Source organism: Mixophyes fleayi, chromosome 6 (assembly GCF_038048845.1).
Source record: "Mixophyes fleayi isolate aMixFle1 chromosome 6, aMixFle1.hap1, whole genome shotgun sequence".
Lineage (NCBI taxonomy): Eukaryota > Metazoa > Chordata > Amphibia > Anura > Limnodynastidae > Mixophyes > Mixophyes fleayi.
This window is the reverse complement of record NC_134407.1, coordinates 9,228,318-9,246,486: the sequence shown is the minus strand read 5'-3', so window position 1 is coordinate 9,246,486 and position 18,169 is coordinate 9,228,318. Positions and strand designations below refer to the sequence as shown.

General features: G+C 42.3%; 1 protein-coding gene across 2 annotated transcripts in view; it reads left to right on the top strand.

Moving 5' to 3' along the window:
- SORCS3 (sortilin related VPS10 domain containing receptor 3) overlaps positions 1–18,169 on the top strand; it is a 502,293-nt gene that overhangs the window by 466,027 nt on the left and 18,097 nt on the right. For both annotated transcript variants that reach the window (XM_075215733.1, XM_075215732.1), the window contains 2 exons: positions 896–1,019; positions 3,044–3,156. In XM_075215733.1, the coding sequence (XP_075071834.1) occupies positions 896–1,019; positions 3,044–3,156 (237 nt within the window). The remainder of the gene's footprint in view (positions 1–895; positions 1,020–3,043; positions 3,157–18,169) is intronic.

The window sequence follows — 18,169 nt, the reverse complement described above, 5'->3', positions numbered from 1 at the left end:
CGCTGTCAAACCTCGTCACGGAGCACATTGACAGCGGAACCGCAGAATCCCCTGTACAGTTTCATGATAGGCTGGCAAAGTATATAAGCGCTTTAGAACTCTACGGTTTCCTGGTCAGACCTTTGCAGCACATCTGCCGTTACCTTCAGTACCTGACACTACAAGTGATAGATTATTTAATTATTTAGATGTTATGCAAGAGCAAATTGTTCAGCACATATCATTTTATAAATTAAATGCACTATAAAATATATATATATTTTTTACTGCTTGCACATATCACAGCGAACGTATATTACAAAAGCATCGCCCCTTTAAATAATGTGCATTATGTGTAGATAGCAGGCAAAGGTGCTATTGTGTAGCGTGACACGACCATGGTTAGATATGAGGTGGAGGAACAGCATTTGTTTCAAAAGAAAGGTAATTACTCTCAAAAGAATAAAACATAAAGGTATAGGAACATTATTTGATAGTTTCTCTTTGATGTTGTGCAAAGCAGCTAATAATTACCAAGGAGAACAAGAGAAACTAGAGCTATTGCAGTCTTAATTTGAAGGTGGAAAGGTTGTGTGTTTGAACAAAGCTTTTCGGGAGAATCCGACGGAGGTTCTGTGCTGTAGTATAAGTTAAAGTAGAGCTGCAACTAGACACAGAGGAGGCAGCCATATTTGGGGCTAAACTAATATCCAATGTATACCTCAGTGATGTCACTAGCTCTTAGTGAATTGATAGGCTAAGGGCTTTGGTAGGAGATTGAGGGATTATGGGACAGAGACTAAAACAATGGCTATCTGCTGACTTGGTTTAACCTACCTTAATTTAGTAAATGGATAGGCGATTTGCAAGTAAGGTTCTAGGGAACATACTTAACGTCTTCCTTGTGTCTCCCCAGCCTCTCATCACCTTGGACAGCAGTATGTCCTTGACGTTCGGTGTGGAGGGCACTAACACCATCACTGTACAGGTGTCCTCCGGAGGCACGCTCATACAGGATACAAAAGAGGTGGCGGTACATGGTGAGATCAGCAACCTGTCTCAGACTTTATTCATTTCATGAGATTGATTAGTGACTGTAAATGGTTATTACAAAGCAAACCCCCATCCTTTCCCATTTACATGTATATAATTTGTATAATTCAGTGTGAAACATTTGCACATACTGACAGTCATGATTATGGACAATGGAGACTATGCAGTAGATGTCCTAAAACTCCCTATACTTTTCAAAACGCAGAATCTGGAAAATCCCATGTGTCGAGGTGATACTGGGCAGCAATGCAGCCCTGCAGAATAAGATCAGATACTGAGAATTGCATATAATACAAGAGAAGTGGTGCTGTGCAGTTTACATACATACGACATAAGAACAGATTCTGAGAATTACACCCAATATATTGAGCAAAAGAAGACCAAGGGGTAAATGTATCAAGCTGAGAGTTATCCAGCGGGTTTGAAAAGTGGAGATGTTGCCTATAGCAACCAATCAGATTCTAGCTGTCATTTTGTAGAATGTACTAAATAAATGACAGCTAGAATCTGATTGGTTTTTCAAACCCGCCGTAAAACTCTCAGCTTGATACATTTACCCCCAGATGTTGAGAATTGCATCCAGTGAACAGAACAGGAGAAGTTGTACAGTGCAGTTGTGAACACATGCAGAATAAAAATAAATACTGAGAATTGCTCTAAAACACACAAATAAAAGTGTTGTCTTATTGTCAATATGTGCAAAATAAGAGTATATACTGAAAATTAGGTTTTGCATTGTAAGAAGAGAATTGGCATTGCACAATTACCTATATGCAGAATTAGATGGCAGGCTGCACATTTCACCTATAGAATCCATAACAAAAGCGGAGGAAATCATCATTTATTTATATAGCGCCACTGATTCCGCAGCGCTGTACAGAGAACTCATTCACATCAGTCCCTGCCCCATTGGAGCTTACAGTCTAAATTTCCTAACATACATAGACAGGCAAAGAGAGAGAGAGACTAGGGTCAATTTTGTTAGGAGCCAATTAACCTACCACTATGTTTTTGGAGTGTGGGAGGAAACTGCAGCACCCGGAGGAAACCCACGCAAACACGGGGAGAACATACAAACTCCACACAGATAAGGCCATGGTCGGGAATTTAACTCATGACCCCAGCGCTGTGAGGCAGAAGTGCTAACCACTTAGCCACCGTGCTGCCCAAATGTGGAATTACATGAATGTTCAGAATAGAAATAGACATAAAGAATTGCATACAACCAGAAAGTGGTACTGAGCAGCTTACATAGAGAATAAATATAGAAACTAAAACTCGGATAGATTTTAGAGAAGTGGATATAACTGTTCTTGGACATTTATTCAGAACACTGTGTCAGTAAATTAGAGAATGTTGGTGTGTGTTATGATGTACAATACTAACCCAATAACGTATAAGTATTTATTCTGAGCATAGGCTTTTAAAATAAATATATAAATATATATATATACTTGTAATCCTACTATGTATCTAATTATTAAAATAACTAAGAGTACACTAGATACAAAATAGTAAAAAAAAAATTACAATAACATAACTGTAACCATCCAAATATACATTTCAGTGTTTACAACATGAAGTTACTATTGACAATTATGACATCGTATAAAAAACACCATTAACCGGTCCTTCCAGAACCAAAATGTCATGGCGAGACAGACATCTGTTCTGTAGGGAAAATCTGTAGACAAAGCTCCCTGCTCAATGTCATTAGCCAATTGGTGACAATGTTCATTTAAAAAGCCATTAACTGTCTGTCACTGCTCTGCAGGCCAAAAGCAACCTGATTATAACCAGCAGCTAATGAATATCTACTTTAATAATCAGAGTCATTTAAGCCCCGCTCCATGAGGTGAGGCTGTTTCCTTTATTAAGCTTTGCAAAAAACATATCTAAAAATCCCCCCGGCCGCCGTGAGCATTCAGCAAAGACACTACAGCAACACTGACTATAAAAAGCTGATGTGCAGGGAATTGATACAAAGTGTCTTTTAATGGTTGTGTTTCAGAATACTTCCAGTCCCAGCTGCTGTCATTTTCTCCGAATCTGGATTTCCACAACCCCGACATTCCTGAGTGGAGACAAGACATAAGCAGGCTCGTTAAGAAAGCTCTGATACAGGTAGGTATTAATCGTGGCAGCTGAGGTCTGCGCGGAAAACACTGTACGCTGCAGGGCAGGGGAGGTAATGAAAATAGCAAAGAAAAGCAAAGAGGGATATATGGTGTAGTGTCGCTCTACAGGCAGTGATGAAACGACACGGCTGCAACAAAGTCATTGCCTTGTCGGCTTTGGAAATTTCACAGAGTCTGTATTATCTTATACTGTACAATAGAATATTTATATAGAATACCATTAAATGCTGCTGGGTAAAAAATAATGCAGTCACCCATAACAACCAATCAGCAATTAGCTTTCACTGATCTAGTGCAAGTTAGGAAATGAAAGCAATTGTCTGATTGGTTGCTATGCGTTACAGCAGCTTGGCTGGTTTTTAAAGGGTGTCCTGCTTCTTTTTTTAAGTGCTGTTAACAACTAAGTCAACTGGATGTCTCTTATTAGAGTAAGTGAGAGCGCTTTACTGAACTGCATGCCAGAATAAGCTGCCCAACAGTCTACTGTGTCTCGCTTTTCTCTATTTTAACTACTGAGCCAACTATTTAACTGTTGAAGTCGAAACTGATATTAAAGGAGAATATACAAGAAGAGCTGAGATGAAAGGTCGCTGTCAGATGGTTATAAAGGGATGGGTAGCTGGGCAGTGGGCATCGTGGGGATGATATTTTTTCAGAAGGGAGGGTTTTGTAAATTCCAAGCTTGTGGTCTAGATCAGATTAAACAGTACTGTAGGCCACATATTGGATTTGAATGTTCCCATGCAAAGCACAAGCTCGGATGTTGGAAATTATGCAATAGTTGATCATAAATTGTGCAATGCAGCCAATAGCTGGAAAGGAAGATTTTGTATGTAAAAGGTATAGTAAAATCAGAGTAAATGCAGTACTTTCATGAGTTCTGTTCCAGTTGTATTGTTGTCAAATGTCACTACTCATGTTTTATATATGCATAGCAAAATATGGTATAAATGCTGTGTAAATCCTGCCCCAGTATAGACCTGCATACATTGACCAATAAATATAGATTTTGATAGGAAGAACAACACATCTCCTTCCCGAAAACCTTGAGTGGTACTGCAGATTTGTTTAATTTATTTATTTTTAGCTCAACAGATCTCTAAATAGGTAAAATATCTAAACTAGAATCCCAACTACAAGCAGAGAAGCATTGTTCAGTAATCACTACAATCCGTCATCAATAAGTGGCACCAATTATGACCAATATAGAGTCATCTGTGAAGATACCGGGTTTATCTGGCCCAATCCTACCCACTTAACGCTGGCTGGGTTGCCTTCCTAGACCAGGGAAGCCTACCCAGTACCTTCTAATTAGTCACTCAGGAAAATGCAGTTAGAAAGTACAACAGTACAGTTATTGTAATAAAAACAATCACTAGAATATTATATACAAACTGTCACTCACCGGACTGTGAGTGCTTCTTCCCGGACATTTAGGAACCGTGGCCGTCCTCCATCCTGAGGGACTGCGCATGCGCAGCCCTTTCTATACCTCCAGTGTATGTTCCTTTAACTTAATTGGCAGATCAGGCAACCTCCCTATATTAAGCACCTGTGGTCATCACCACATTGCCTGATCTTGGAGTCTCATTCCCCATGAGTCTCTGAAGGTGTTCCTGTGTTTCCTTGTTTATTCAGCCCTGCTGATTCCTGTGGTTTCCAAACCACTTCTACCTCTGTGGTTTCCAAACCACTTCTACTACTGTGGTTCCCATACCACTTCTACCATCTACTGTATCATCGTGACTGTGAGCTGATTCCTATCCGCTGCCTCCGTGCACTACAGTCTTCTAACCACTTCAACTCTACCATGTATTATTGGGACTGTTAGCTGATGCCTATCCGCTGCCTCCGTGCACTACAGTCTTTCATCCACATCCACTCACCTGTTCATGATTGTGACTGTTAGCTGATTCCTATCCGCTGCCTCTGTGCACTACAGTCTTCAACCTGCAACTCGTCTGTGTTTCATCATCGTGACTGTTAGCTGATTCCTATCCGCTGCCTCCGTGCACTACAGTCTTCAACCTGCAACCCGTCTGTGTTTCATCGTGACTGTTTGGCTGATTCCTATCCGCTGCCTCTGTGCGCTTCAGTCTTCAGTTCTTGTCTACTCTCCCGTGTTTCCTTGAGTCTGCTGCCACTATTGCTACCCGCTACTCTCCGTGATCATCTGTTCCAGTTCAACTCTGCTCCGGTGTCCCATCGTTACTGCACCTGCTGGTTGCTATTGGTTACCTCCGTGTTCCCGCAGAGACCCGCTGCTGTTACTTCTCAGCGCTACTCATCCATCTACTGCTGATCCGCTCTCCACGCCTTCCTGTGTTCCCTGCTGGTCTACCTACCTGTGCGCTGCACCTGCTAGACCCCTGCTTCACCCATCCAGGGACTGGTATCCTGCTGGCCTCCTGCCCTTCAGGTATCTCTGCACTCCTGTCTGACTGCCTTCTCCTGAACCACGGTATGCATACTTCCCATTGACTGTGCTGTGTATTGCATACCTTGCTGGACTGTGTTGGTTCTCCTCTGGAGTGTACTATCCGCTGAGTCTATTGCCATCATTGACTGTGTTATCTCATGCCGGATTACTTCAAGAGACTTTCTATATTGGCAGTGTTGTTCAGTCATTTATACATTTATATTGTGCATATTACTGTGGATCAAAGTCAAGGTGCCCGTGTATATATTGTGTTGCAGTCTCTCCCCGTGCACCTCCTCACATATATATTCAGTAGTACCACTTGCTAGTGGCAGACCACTGACTCCTGTTTACAGTTTCACCTGTTCCAGTATCCTCTCACATAGCAGTGGTACAACTTGCTAACGCAGACCACTGACTCCCCGGATACCTCCACTTGGATTCCATTCCTTCACTCGGACAGCGGTACAACTTGCTATCCGCAGACCGCTGACTCTCATCACCTCCTCGTTTCTGTTGGACATTCCTCCTCACTATAGCAGTGGTACAACTTGCTACCGCAGACCACTGACTACCTTCACGTGTCCTTTGTCCATACAGTTCCTCGTGTATTACTACCTCCATATTGCCAGTGCTGCTAGTCATAGACTTTCCTGAGCATCTCATCATCTGCTATTTCCTGTTCCGTGATCACCCTGCTACCAGAGTACCATATTACCACCTATACTGCTCTGGTAAGCCTATCACCTGGTGATCCCTGGGTAAAGACTCCTAGTGCCCGTGACAGTAAGATCAGGCCATGACAGACCCAGATACGGAACCTACTGCTAAAGAGATGCTGCAGCATCTGGTCAGTCGTGTGGAGCAACAGGATGCTCGCCAACAGCTGTTACTTCAATGTTACCAATCGTTAACCTCCCAAGGAACATCTGGACAGACTGTTACAGCTAGTATTGAAGCTCCTGTGCTTTCCTCCGTTTCCCCAGTGCCATCCCAGGTGTCTACAGCTCCTACGCTTCACCTGCCTACTCCGTCAAAATATGACGGGGACCCCAAAACTTGTAGAGGTTTCCTTAACCAATGTTCAGTCCATTTTGAACTCCAACCTCAAAATTTTTCTACCCATCGTTCCAGAGTGGCCTATCTTATCTCATTGTTTTCTGGACAAGCCCTGGCTTGGGCCTCCCCTCTGTGGGAAAGAAACGATCCAATTCTACAAGATAGTGCCAAATTCATTTCCACGTTCCGAAGTGTGTTCGATGAACCAGGTCGTGTGATCTCCGCTGCTTCCAGCATTCTTCGTTTGCGACAAGGCTCCCATACAGTAGGACAGTATGTCATTCAATTTAGGATCTTAGCCTCTGAACTTCAGTGGAACACTGAAGCATTAGTTGCCGCCTTCTGGCAGGGGCTCTCCGATAAAATTAAAGATGCACTGACTACCCAAGAGCTTCCTTCGTCACTAGAAGATTTGATCTCTCTTTGCCATCGTGTAGACATGAGATTTCGTGAAAGAGAATCTGAGAAAACAACTTCTGCTAAAGCACCTCTTCGTTTAAACCCTCAATTTCGTCCAGTTTCACCTTCTGTGATTCCCATGGAGATAGGACGTTCCAAATTATCTTTAGAAGAGAGGAAACGAAGAGTAAAGAATAGACTCTGTATCTATTGTGCTGATTCCACACATATGCTCAGTTCTTGCCCTAAGAAATCGGGAAATGCCAGGCCCTAACTAGTTCTGGAGAGGTGAAGTTAGGGTCCCTGGAGTCCTCTCCATTGTCTATGAAATCTAAAGTCTGCGCTTTCGATGTTACGATTTCCTTTGCTACTAAATCCTTTGAGTCACAGGCATTGATTGATTCCGGAGCAGCAGGAAATTTCATTTCTAAATCACTAGTGAATCAATGGTCCCTACCAGTGATCACTTTAAAAACACCCATTACTGTGACGGCTATAGATGGATCACGTCTCATCAATGGTCTCATCACCCAAAGTACGTCTCCAGTAACCCTTCAGATTGGTGTACTACACCATGAAGAAATTTCGTTTTTAATTCTTCCTGTTACGACAAGTCCGATTGTCTTAGGCCTTCCATGGCTTCAATGTCACTCTCCCCAGATTGACTGGCGCACCCCTCAAGTTACGTCTTGGGGGCCTGAATGTCACCATCGTTGTCTCTCTCAAGTTATTCCTCTTAAAGTACAGCAATCTTCCATCTCATCTTCCTCCCCGGGACTCCCTCCTCAGTATGCTTCATTTGCCGATGTGTTTGATAAAGCTCAGTCTGAACGTCTTCCTCCTCATCGTTCTTGGGATTGTCCGATCGACCTTCTACCTGGCAAGACTCCTCCCAGGGGTCGGGTCTATCCTCTCTCGTTACCTGAAACTCAAGCCACATCTGAGTACATACAGGAGAATCTCCAGCGTGGGTTCATTCGACCTTCCACCTCTCCCGCTGGAGCTGGGTTCTTCTTCGTCAAAAAGAAGGATGGATCATTACGCCCTTGTATAGATTTTCGTGGACTCAACGCCATTACTATCAAGAATCGGTATCCCATTCCGCTGATCACTGAGCTATTTGATCGCATCAAGGGAGCTCGGATATTTACTAAGTTGGATCTTCGTGGTGCCTACAATTTAATTAGAATCCGTTCCGGTGACGAATGGAAGACCGCGTTTAACACCAGAGATGGGCATTACGAATATTTAGTAATGCCCTTCGGGCTGTGTAATGCCCCCGCGGTTTTCCAGGGTTTCATCAATGAGATCTTTCGGGACTTATTATATGTATGTGTCGTTGTCTACCTGGACGACATATTGATCTTCTCACAGGACCTGCCTTCTCATCACCAACATGTGGCAGAGGTCCTCTCCAGACTACGGAAAAACTCATTGTTCTGTAAATTGGAAAAATGTTCATTCGAGTTACCCCAGATTCCATTCTTGGGGTATATAGTTTCCGGAGTTGGCCTGAAGATGGATCCAGACAAAGTAAATGCTGTACTACATTGGCCTCAGCCAACTACTCTTCGTGCCATCCAGCGTTTTTTAGGTTTTGCCAATTACTATAGACGCTTCATTCAAGACTTCTCATCCATTGCATCTCCCATTGTGGCCTTAACTCGGAAAGGGGCTAATACTAAGCAATGGTCATCTGAGGCTCTCCAAGCCTTTCAAATCCTCAAAGAGTCCTTCTCGTCTGCTCCCATTCTGCGACAACCTGATGTGACACTCCCCTTCTTCCTAGAAGTAGATGCCTCTAATGTGGGCTTAGGAGCTATTCTCTCCCAACGCTCGGAGCAACAAAAATTACATCCTTGTGCCTTCTACTCTCGGGGTCTTCTGCCCGCAGAGAAAAACTATACTATCGGGGACAAGGAGTTGCTGGCCATCAAAGCTGCATTAGAGGAATGGAGATACTTGTTGGAAGGAGCTCGCCATCCGGTGACGATCTTCACGGATCATAAGAACTTGTCATATTTGCAATCTGCTCAATGCTTGAACCCTCGTCAAGCAAGATGGTCTCTTTTCTTTTCCCGTTTTGAATTAATTATAACCTTCAAACCAGCTGCTAAGAACAAGAAAGCTGACGCTCTATCTCGAGCTTTTGTGACGTCCTCTGATGTAGAAGAGGTTCCCAACCATGCTATTCTAGACCCCAAATGTATTTCTCTGGCTGCTTCATCCACCAAAATGCTACCATTTGGGAAGACCCTCGTGCCTCCTACTCTGAGGAGGAAAATCCTTTCGTGGTTCCATGCCTCTCGTTTTTCTGGACACGCCGGTGAACATAAGACCTTTGAGATTCTCTCTCGTAGTTACTGGTGGCCTTCAATGAGGAGAGACGTCAAAGAGTTTATTGCTTCCTGTGATTTATGTTCTCAGTTCAAATCCTCCCGCAGAACTCCAGCAGGGTTGCTGCGACCACTACCCATTCCGTCCAAGCCTTGGACCCATATTAGTATGGATTTCGTTACTGATTTGCCACCAAGTAAGAATCACAATACTATTTGGGTAGTGGTAGACAGATTTTCGAAGATGGCTCATTTCGTCCCTCTGTCCGGTTTACCTTCCTCGTCTACTCTGGCTGAACATTTCATTAAAGAAATCTTCCGCATCCATGGATGTCCGTCTGAGATTGTGTCAGATAGAGGAGTACAATTCGTTTCCAGATTCTGGCGGGCCCTTTGTAAAACCTTGGGCATACGATTAGCACTCTCATCGTCTTACCATCCGCAATCTAACGGACAAACGGAACGAGTCAATCAAGATCTTGAGACTTTTATTAGGATGTTCTCTTCAGCCAACCAAGACAACTGGGTAGAATTGCTCCCTTGGGCTGAATTCGCCCATAACAACATGTACCATGAGTCATCATCCAAAACTCCATTCTTTGTGGTCTACGGTCACCATCCGTCTTTTCCGGAATTTCCTGCCCTCCCGCCCACCCAAGTTCCTGCTGTGGAGACTGCTTGTCAGACCTTCAAAAATATCTGGTCTCAGGTCAAAACCTGTTTAAAGAAGACATCTAACAAATATAAGTCTTTCGCAGATAAGAAGAGGCGGGCTATTCCACCACTAAAACTTGGAGATCGTGTCTGGTTATCTACCAAAAATATTCGTTTGAAGGTTCCATCTATGAAATTCGCCCCTCGTTTTATTGGTCCATATAGGATCATTCAAGTTATCAATCCAGTATGTGTTAAACTTCTTCTTCCTAAGAATCTTCGGATCTCCAATGCCTTCCATGTGTCCTTGCTCAAACCTCTCATCATCAACCGTTTCTCGACTCCTTCCTCAGCACCGCAGCCAGTTCAAGTTCATCAGGAGGAGGATTTCGAGATTACTGAGGTATTGGATGCAAAAATTTCGCGAGGAGTCCTCCGTTTCCTCGTTCATTGGAAGGGCTTTGGTCCTGAGGAGCGTTCATGGATCAAAGCTGAAGATCTTAATGCTCCTGCCCTTCTGAAGAAGTTTTATTCCAAAAATCCGGACAAGCCCGGTTCCAGGCGTTCTGTGCCCACCTTTAAAAGGGGGGGTACTGTCACTCACCGGACTGTGAGTGCTTCTTCCCGGACATTTAGGAACCGTGGCCGTCCTCCATCCTGAGGGACTGCGCATGCGCAGCCCTTTCTATACCTCCAGTGTATGTTCCTTTAACTTAATTGGCAGATCAGGCAACCTCCCTATATTAAGCACCTGTGGTCATCACCACATTGCCTGATCTTGGAGTCTCATTCCCCATGAGTCTCTGAAGGTGTTCCTGTGTTTCCTTGTTTATTCAGCCCTGCTGATTCCTGTGGTTTCCAAACCACTTCTACCTCTGTGGTTTCCAAACCACTTCTACTACTGTGGTTCCCATACCACTTCTACCATCTACTGTATCATCGTGACTGTGAGCTGATTCCTATCCGCTGCCTCCGTGCACTACAGTCTTCTAACCACTTCAACTCTACCATGTATTATTGGGACTGTTAGCTGATGCCTATCCGCTGCCTCCGTGCACTACAGTCTTTCATCCACATCCACTCACCTGTTCATGATTGTGACTGTTAGCTGATTCCTATCCGCTGCCTCTGTGCACTACAGTCTTCAACCTGCAACTCGTCTGTGTTTCATCATCGTGACTGTTAGCTGATTCCTATCCGCTGCCTCCGTGCACTACAGTCTTCAACCTGCAACCCGTCTGTGTTTCATCGTGACTGTTTGGCTGATTCCTATCCGCTGCCTCTGTGCGCTTCAGTCTTCAGTTCTTGTCTACTCTCCCGTGTTTCCTTGAGTCTGCTGCCACTATTGCTACCCGCTACTCTCCGTGATCATCTGTTCCAGTTCAACTCTGCTCCGGTGTCCCATCGTTACTGCACCTGCTGGTTGCTATTGGTTACCTCCGTGTTCCCGCAGAGACCCGCTGCTGTTACTTCTCAGCGCTACTCATCCATCTACTGCTGATCCGCTCTCCACGCCTTCCTGTGTTCCCTGCTGGTCTACCTACCTGTGCGCTGCACCTGCTAGACCCCTGCTTCACCCATCCAGGGACTGGTATCCTGCTGGCCTCCTGCCCTTCAGGTATCTCTGCACTCCTGTCTGACTGCCTTCTCCTGAACCACGGTATGCATACTTCCCATTGACTGTGCTGTGTATTGCATACCTTGCTGGACTGTGTTGGTTCTCCTCTGGAGTGTACTATCCGCTGAGTCTATTGCCATCATTGACTGTGTTATCTCATGCCGGATTACTTCAAGAGACTTTCTATATTGGCAGTGTTGTTCAGTCATTTATACATTTATATTGTGCATATTACTGTGGATCAAAGTCAAGGTGCCCGTGTATATATTGTGTTGCAGTCTCTCCCCGTGCACCTCCTCACATATATATTCAGTAGTACCACTTGCTAGTGGCAGACCACTGACTCCTGTTTACAGTTTCACCTGTTCCAGTATCCTCTCACATAGCAGTGGTACAACTTGCTAACGCAGACCACTGACTCCCCGGATACCTCCACTTGGATTCCATTCCTTCACTCGGACAGCGGTACAACTTGCTATCCGCAGACCGCTGACTCTCATCACCTCCTCGTTTCTGTTGGACATTCCTCCTCACTATAGCAGTGGTACAACTTGCTACCGCAGACCACTGACTACCTTCACGTGTCCTTTGTCCATACAGTTCCTCGTGTATTACTACCTCCATATTGCCAGTGCTGCTAGTCATAGACTTTCCTGAGCATCTCATCATCTGCTATTTCCTGTTCCGTGATCACCCTGCTACCAGAGTACCATATTACCACCTATACTGCTCTGGTAAGCCTATCACCTGGTGATCCCTGGGTAAAGACTCCTAGTGCCCGTGACACAAACAGTAAATGAATGCTGTGGAAGATGATGAATGAATAATTGACCTTCCCCACCCCCAGATCTAGGATAACACTCAGCCCCTTCTGAAATTAACTACTTACAAGCTTTTTGAGCCAGACCTAGCTAGATTCCAGCTGTTCAGGACCTCCTATAGAGAAAGGAGGGGGAGCATGAATGCAGCTACAGCCTCTTCACCTGTATCCTGGACTCCACAGAATCCTTACCCATAACCCTCATAGCTTCAGTTTAAGAACAATGTATAACAGTATCACTGCAATATCAACAATATACAATAAACAATATACATGTTTACAATGAGTAGCATATAGTGAAAAATTTTCCTATATGGCTTGGCTACAATGTCCCCTTTTTCATATGCAATTATCATCATCATCATCATCAACATTTATTTATATAGTGCCAGCAAATTCCGTAGCACTTTAGAATTGGGAATAAACAGTAACAAAACAATACTGGGTAATACATACAGACATAGAGGTAAGAGGGGCCCTCTTACAAGCTTACAATCTATGGGACAATGGGAGTTTGATACACAAGGGTAAGTGCTACATCTAATTGCATATTTTTCAGCTAGAATGCAAAGGTTACAAAGTATTTAGTGGCTGTGTGATCAGTCATACAACTATGTTGGTCAGAGGGTTGTTGTCTGCGAGGGAGGGAATTCCACAAAGTGGGTGCAGCCCGGAAACAATCCTGTAACGGGGAATGGGAGGAGGTGATGAGAGTGGAAGAGAGACGCAGATCTTGTGCAGAATGGAGGTGTTGAGTTGGGAGATATTTTAACACAAGTGAGGAGAAGTATGTCGGTGCAATTTTGTTGATGGCCTTGTATGTTAGTAGAAGAATTTTATATTGGATTATTTGAAAAACCGGTAACCATTGTAGAGTCTGAAAGAGTGGCTCAGCTGAGGAAGAACAGTTTCCAAGGAAAATCAATCTAGCCGTTGCGTGCAAAATAGACTGTATTGGTTTGAGTCTGATTTTGGGAAGTACAGTAAGGAGGGAATTGCAGTAGTCAATGCGAGACATGATAAGTACATTAATTAAAGTTTTTGCAATGTCTTGTGTGAGATATGTGCGTATTTTGGAAATGATTTTTAGATGTATGTAACATGATTTAGATATAGAGTCGATGTGGGGAACAAAGGATAGTTGTGAGTCAAAGATTATACCTAGGCAGCGAGCTTGCGGGGTTGGATTTATGGTCATGTTATCAACATAAATAGAAATGTCAGGTAGGTAACTTCTGTTTTTGGGTGGGAATATTATTAATTCTGTTTTTGATAGATTGAGTTTGAGTTGTCGAGAAGACATCCAAGATGAAATGGCAGAAAGACTGTCAGTAACGCGAGACAACACAGATGGTGAGAGATCAGGAGAGGATAGATAGATTTTTGTATCATCTGCATAGAGATGATACCGAAATCCAAAGGAGCTTATTAGTTTTCCAAAGAACTGTTGTAGATAGAGAATAACAGAGGACCTAGGACTGAGCCTTGTGGTCTCCACCTGATAAAGGAAGCGGAGCAGAGGTGGATCCAGAGAAATTAACACTGAAAGAGCGATTAGATAGGTAGGATGAGAACCAGGATAGGACAGTGCCTTCAAGACCTAGGGATTGTAGCGTTTGTATGAGGAGAAAGTGGTCAACAGTGTCATATGCAGCAGAGAGATCCAGGAGAATTAGAAGAGACTAATGGCCTTTAGTTTTTGCTGTGATCAAATCATTGACAACCTTGGTCAGCGCAGTTTCTGTTGAGTCTTGAGAGCGAAAGCCTGACTGAAGAGGATCTAGTAGGTTGTGTGCTGTAAGAAAGTGTGTGAGGTGAGTGTAAGCAATTCTCTCGAGAAGTTTGGAGGGTCATGGTAGCTGAGAGATGGGGCGGTAATTTGAGCTAGAGTTTGGGTAAGAATTTAGTTTTTTTCAGAATAGAAGTAATCACTGCGTGCTTGTATAGTAATGGAAAGATACCAGTAGAGAGAGAGAGAGAGACATACATTACATATTTTGGATAGAGGTGGAATGAGCGCAGGAGTCAGGGATCTACCAATTTGTGAGGGTATTGGATCAAGAGGACAGGAGGTAGAGTAGGAAGATGAGAAGAGAGTAAAAACTTCCTCTTCATTTGTTAGACATCGCACTTGCACTCTGGTGAGCTGGTGAACATTAACAGGGGTATAAAAAGTTCATGTTTTCATGCTCCACATATTGTGAGAGACGAGGGACAGGCTGGTTAAGGGGATATCAAACTCCTTTTGTGACATCAACCAATATTTGACGCCCAATACCAAAGTGCTTGTGGTTCAACACAGAAGAACAGAACTACACATTGTATATCCAATGGAACAATGGGTAGAGCATATTAGCAATAGATTGTATTTGTATTAGTTTGATCTCGGCCAGTTCAAGCAAGGGTTAATTCAATCCAATTGCCGCACTCAGTGTCAAAGATGATTGAAACCAGTCCTCTAGCATTTCAAGCCACAGAATCTGGTCTGTGGTCATAAATGGACTCTCATGGTTGAAATAAATGTAATTCATGGTTCTCACATCCACAAAGAGACCCAGCTCAACTCTGCTTAACTTCTGGGATCATCCGTATCCTAGACCCATAAACCATGACATGGTTGCTAAATGGGATGATCATATCATTTATAACAAGTGCACTTTAGGGAGAGTGCTCTAGGATGCATCCTACTATATTTATTACCTCCGTCTACTTCCACCAGTGACGGACGGCATCGGTAGCTTACAGTTTGCATGCCACCATTGTCACCTAGTGCAGCTTTAGTCCCAGAATGATCACCATGTTCATCATCATCACCCTCATCACCTTCAGCAAGAACAACAAATTTAGATACACAATTAAGTTTATTTTTATTTTTCAAACTGCCCTGTCAGGTCTTATGTGTTGCTCCCCAATAAAACCATCATGCTTTGGATCTGAAGCTCAGAGCCTTGTACCCTAGCACCTTCTACTGACCATTTGTGCACAGATTATAACTTTGTACTTGACCATCAACATTTTTTCAAACCAATAATTTTCGTTTTTCAATGACTTTTTACATAATGTAGGGCTTTTATTCCTTAATTTGGGAAAAAGTGTTTGTTTGTATGATTGGCTGTGATGGAAAATGAGCATGATCAGGGATTTTATTAGTGGTTGTAGTGTATGATGAATGACACTTTCACAATACAATGTTTTTTATTGTGTGCGGAATAGGGGGAGTTGTCTTAGATTTGATTGGTGCACAAGGCAGGTTTTGTGTTTTAAGCGCATACGTGATATGAATTGCATAGCCAAAATTTGGGTTTCCTTTTCCACTTTGATAAAAAAAAAAGGAAAACTTTAAAAATATGTAAAAATTATTAAATTCAAAAAAAGTGTTTACCTTTATAGATTAAAAATGCTATTTTCAAAGAACCCATTTTTCACCGTTTTTATTACTAAGATTTCAAATGAAATATTTTGTCAGGGAAATGGATCTTGTTTCTTGAAATCTCATTGTGGTCATTAAAATGCTTTTAATACTATATTTGCAATATGTAACGAGGTGAGCGTGGTCTAGCCTTCACCATTCATACACTACCTTATTGCCTGTTCTCCATGCTGACTCATTGCAGAAAGTGGCTAATCATTATTAATTCATTTCAGCCTTCGCTGCAACGTGATTAACTGTGATTGACTCGTTCAGTTATAATATGGATGTCAAGCCTAATCTAATAAGACATCCCTATGTAACTACCAATTAATTAGTGTCTGCTCGCTGTAGAGTATTATAGAATATTTCATTTAAGGCTAAGCGAACTAGATTGCAGCATGGTCCAGCTTCCTTCGTACTTATGCGTCTTCTAAACACACAGCAGGATCGGACTCTTAAAGTGTTTCTGCATTTAGCATTCCGCTCTGACATTTTACTGCTTGGCATTTGCAAGACATAAGGATTCTGCTTTCTGTTCCAAACTCTATTTGCAACCAGTAATATAGCCATAAATAAGAAAAGCAACTAATGATCAGATGAATATAATGAAGCTGCTTTTTTTTCTATCTTTTTTTTTTTTTGCTTTGTGTCAAATACCTTTTAAGAAGTTAGGCAGATTTTATAGAATTTTGTTAACTTACTGTTGAAACCTATGTTTTAACAAAAAAAGGTATTGATATAAAGTTGATCTGTTTTCATGGTAGAGCGCACAATAATGGGTCTTAACACAAGTCCAAATTAAACATCATCATCAACATATATTTATATAGCGCCAGCAGATTCTGTAGCGCTTTACAATTGGGAACAAACAGTAATAAAACAGAGAACACATGAAGGTTTGAAGACTAGAGGAAAGTCTTGTGGTGCGAGGGAGTGAATTCCACAGAGCGGGTGCAGCCCGAAAAAAGTCCTGTAACCGGGTATGGGAGGAAGTGGTGAGAGTGGAAGAGAGATGCAGATCTTGTGCAGAACGGAGGTGTTGAGTTGGGAGATATTTTGAGACAAGTGAAGAAATGTATGTCGGTGCAATTGTGTTGACGGCCTTGTAAGTTAGTAGAAGAATTTTATATTGGATTCATTGAAAAACGGGCAATCAATGTAGAGACTGACAGAGTCACTCAGCAGAGGAAAAACGATTATTACACATGGAAATACGTAAAATAGGAAAGTATGTATCCTTTGTATGTATATTTACAATTTTATATAGAGTTAATTTGATGTTAGCATTTTTATCTTTTTTTATTATTATTTGCATAATTTAACCAAAACAAAGCGGGTTGTCTAAATGTATTATTATTAGAAATACTAATATTCCAGCATACCGTCATTTAATAATACATAATATTATTTTAGTACATTTGAAGATCATTTACTTTATTTAATGCATCCTCCATTTATTTAAAAAACAAATATTTACATTGTTTACGGCTACAGTATAGATCAGGCCTGTCCAACCTGCGGCCCTCCAGATCTTGTGAAACTACAAGTCCCAGCATGCCCTTCCAGCTATCAACAGGTTGTCTACTGGCAAAGCATGCTGGGGCTTGTAGTTTCACAACACCTGGAGGGCCGCAGGTTGGACAGGTCTGGTATAGATGAAGTTTCTCTCTTTCTACCACTTTATTCTAAGACTATATGCAGCTTCATTCATTTTATTTTATTCTAAGATATTTTTTATGTACCAACTATATATTGTCTAGGGTTAAATGTTTCACACTTATAGCTACAGACTTCGGTTTTGAGCATTTCTTGTCTTATTGACTATTCTTAGGAATTTATGTACCCTATAGTGAGAGAATAGAGGGCCTGATTCATTAAAGATCTTAACTTAAGAAACTTCTAATTTCAGTCTCCTGGACAAAACCATGTTACGATGCAAGGGGTGCAAATTAGTATTCTGTTTTGCACATAAGTTAAATACTGACTGTTTTTTCATGTAACACACAAATACTTGATAGCTTATTTGTACACTGAAATTTAAAGTTGATATTTGTGTGCTACATGAAAAAACAGTCAGTATTTAACTTATGTGCAAAACAGAAAACTAATTTGCACCCCTTGCATTGTAACATGGTTTTGTCCAGGAGACTGAAATTAGAAGTTTCTTAAATTAAGATCCTTAATCAAGGCCAGAGCTTGGTTACCTATCCCTGCCATATAATAAAGACAATAGAATCTCTGGTGCAGCTGATTCATGCATATATTGTCATTCCACTGTATAC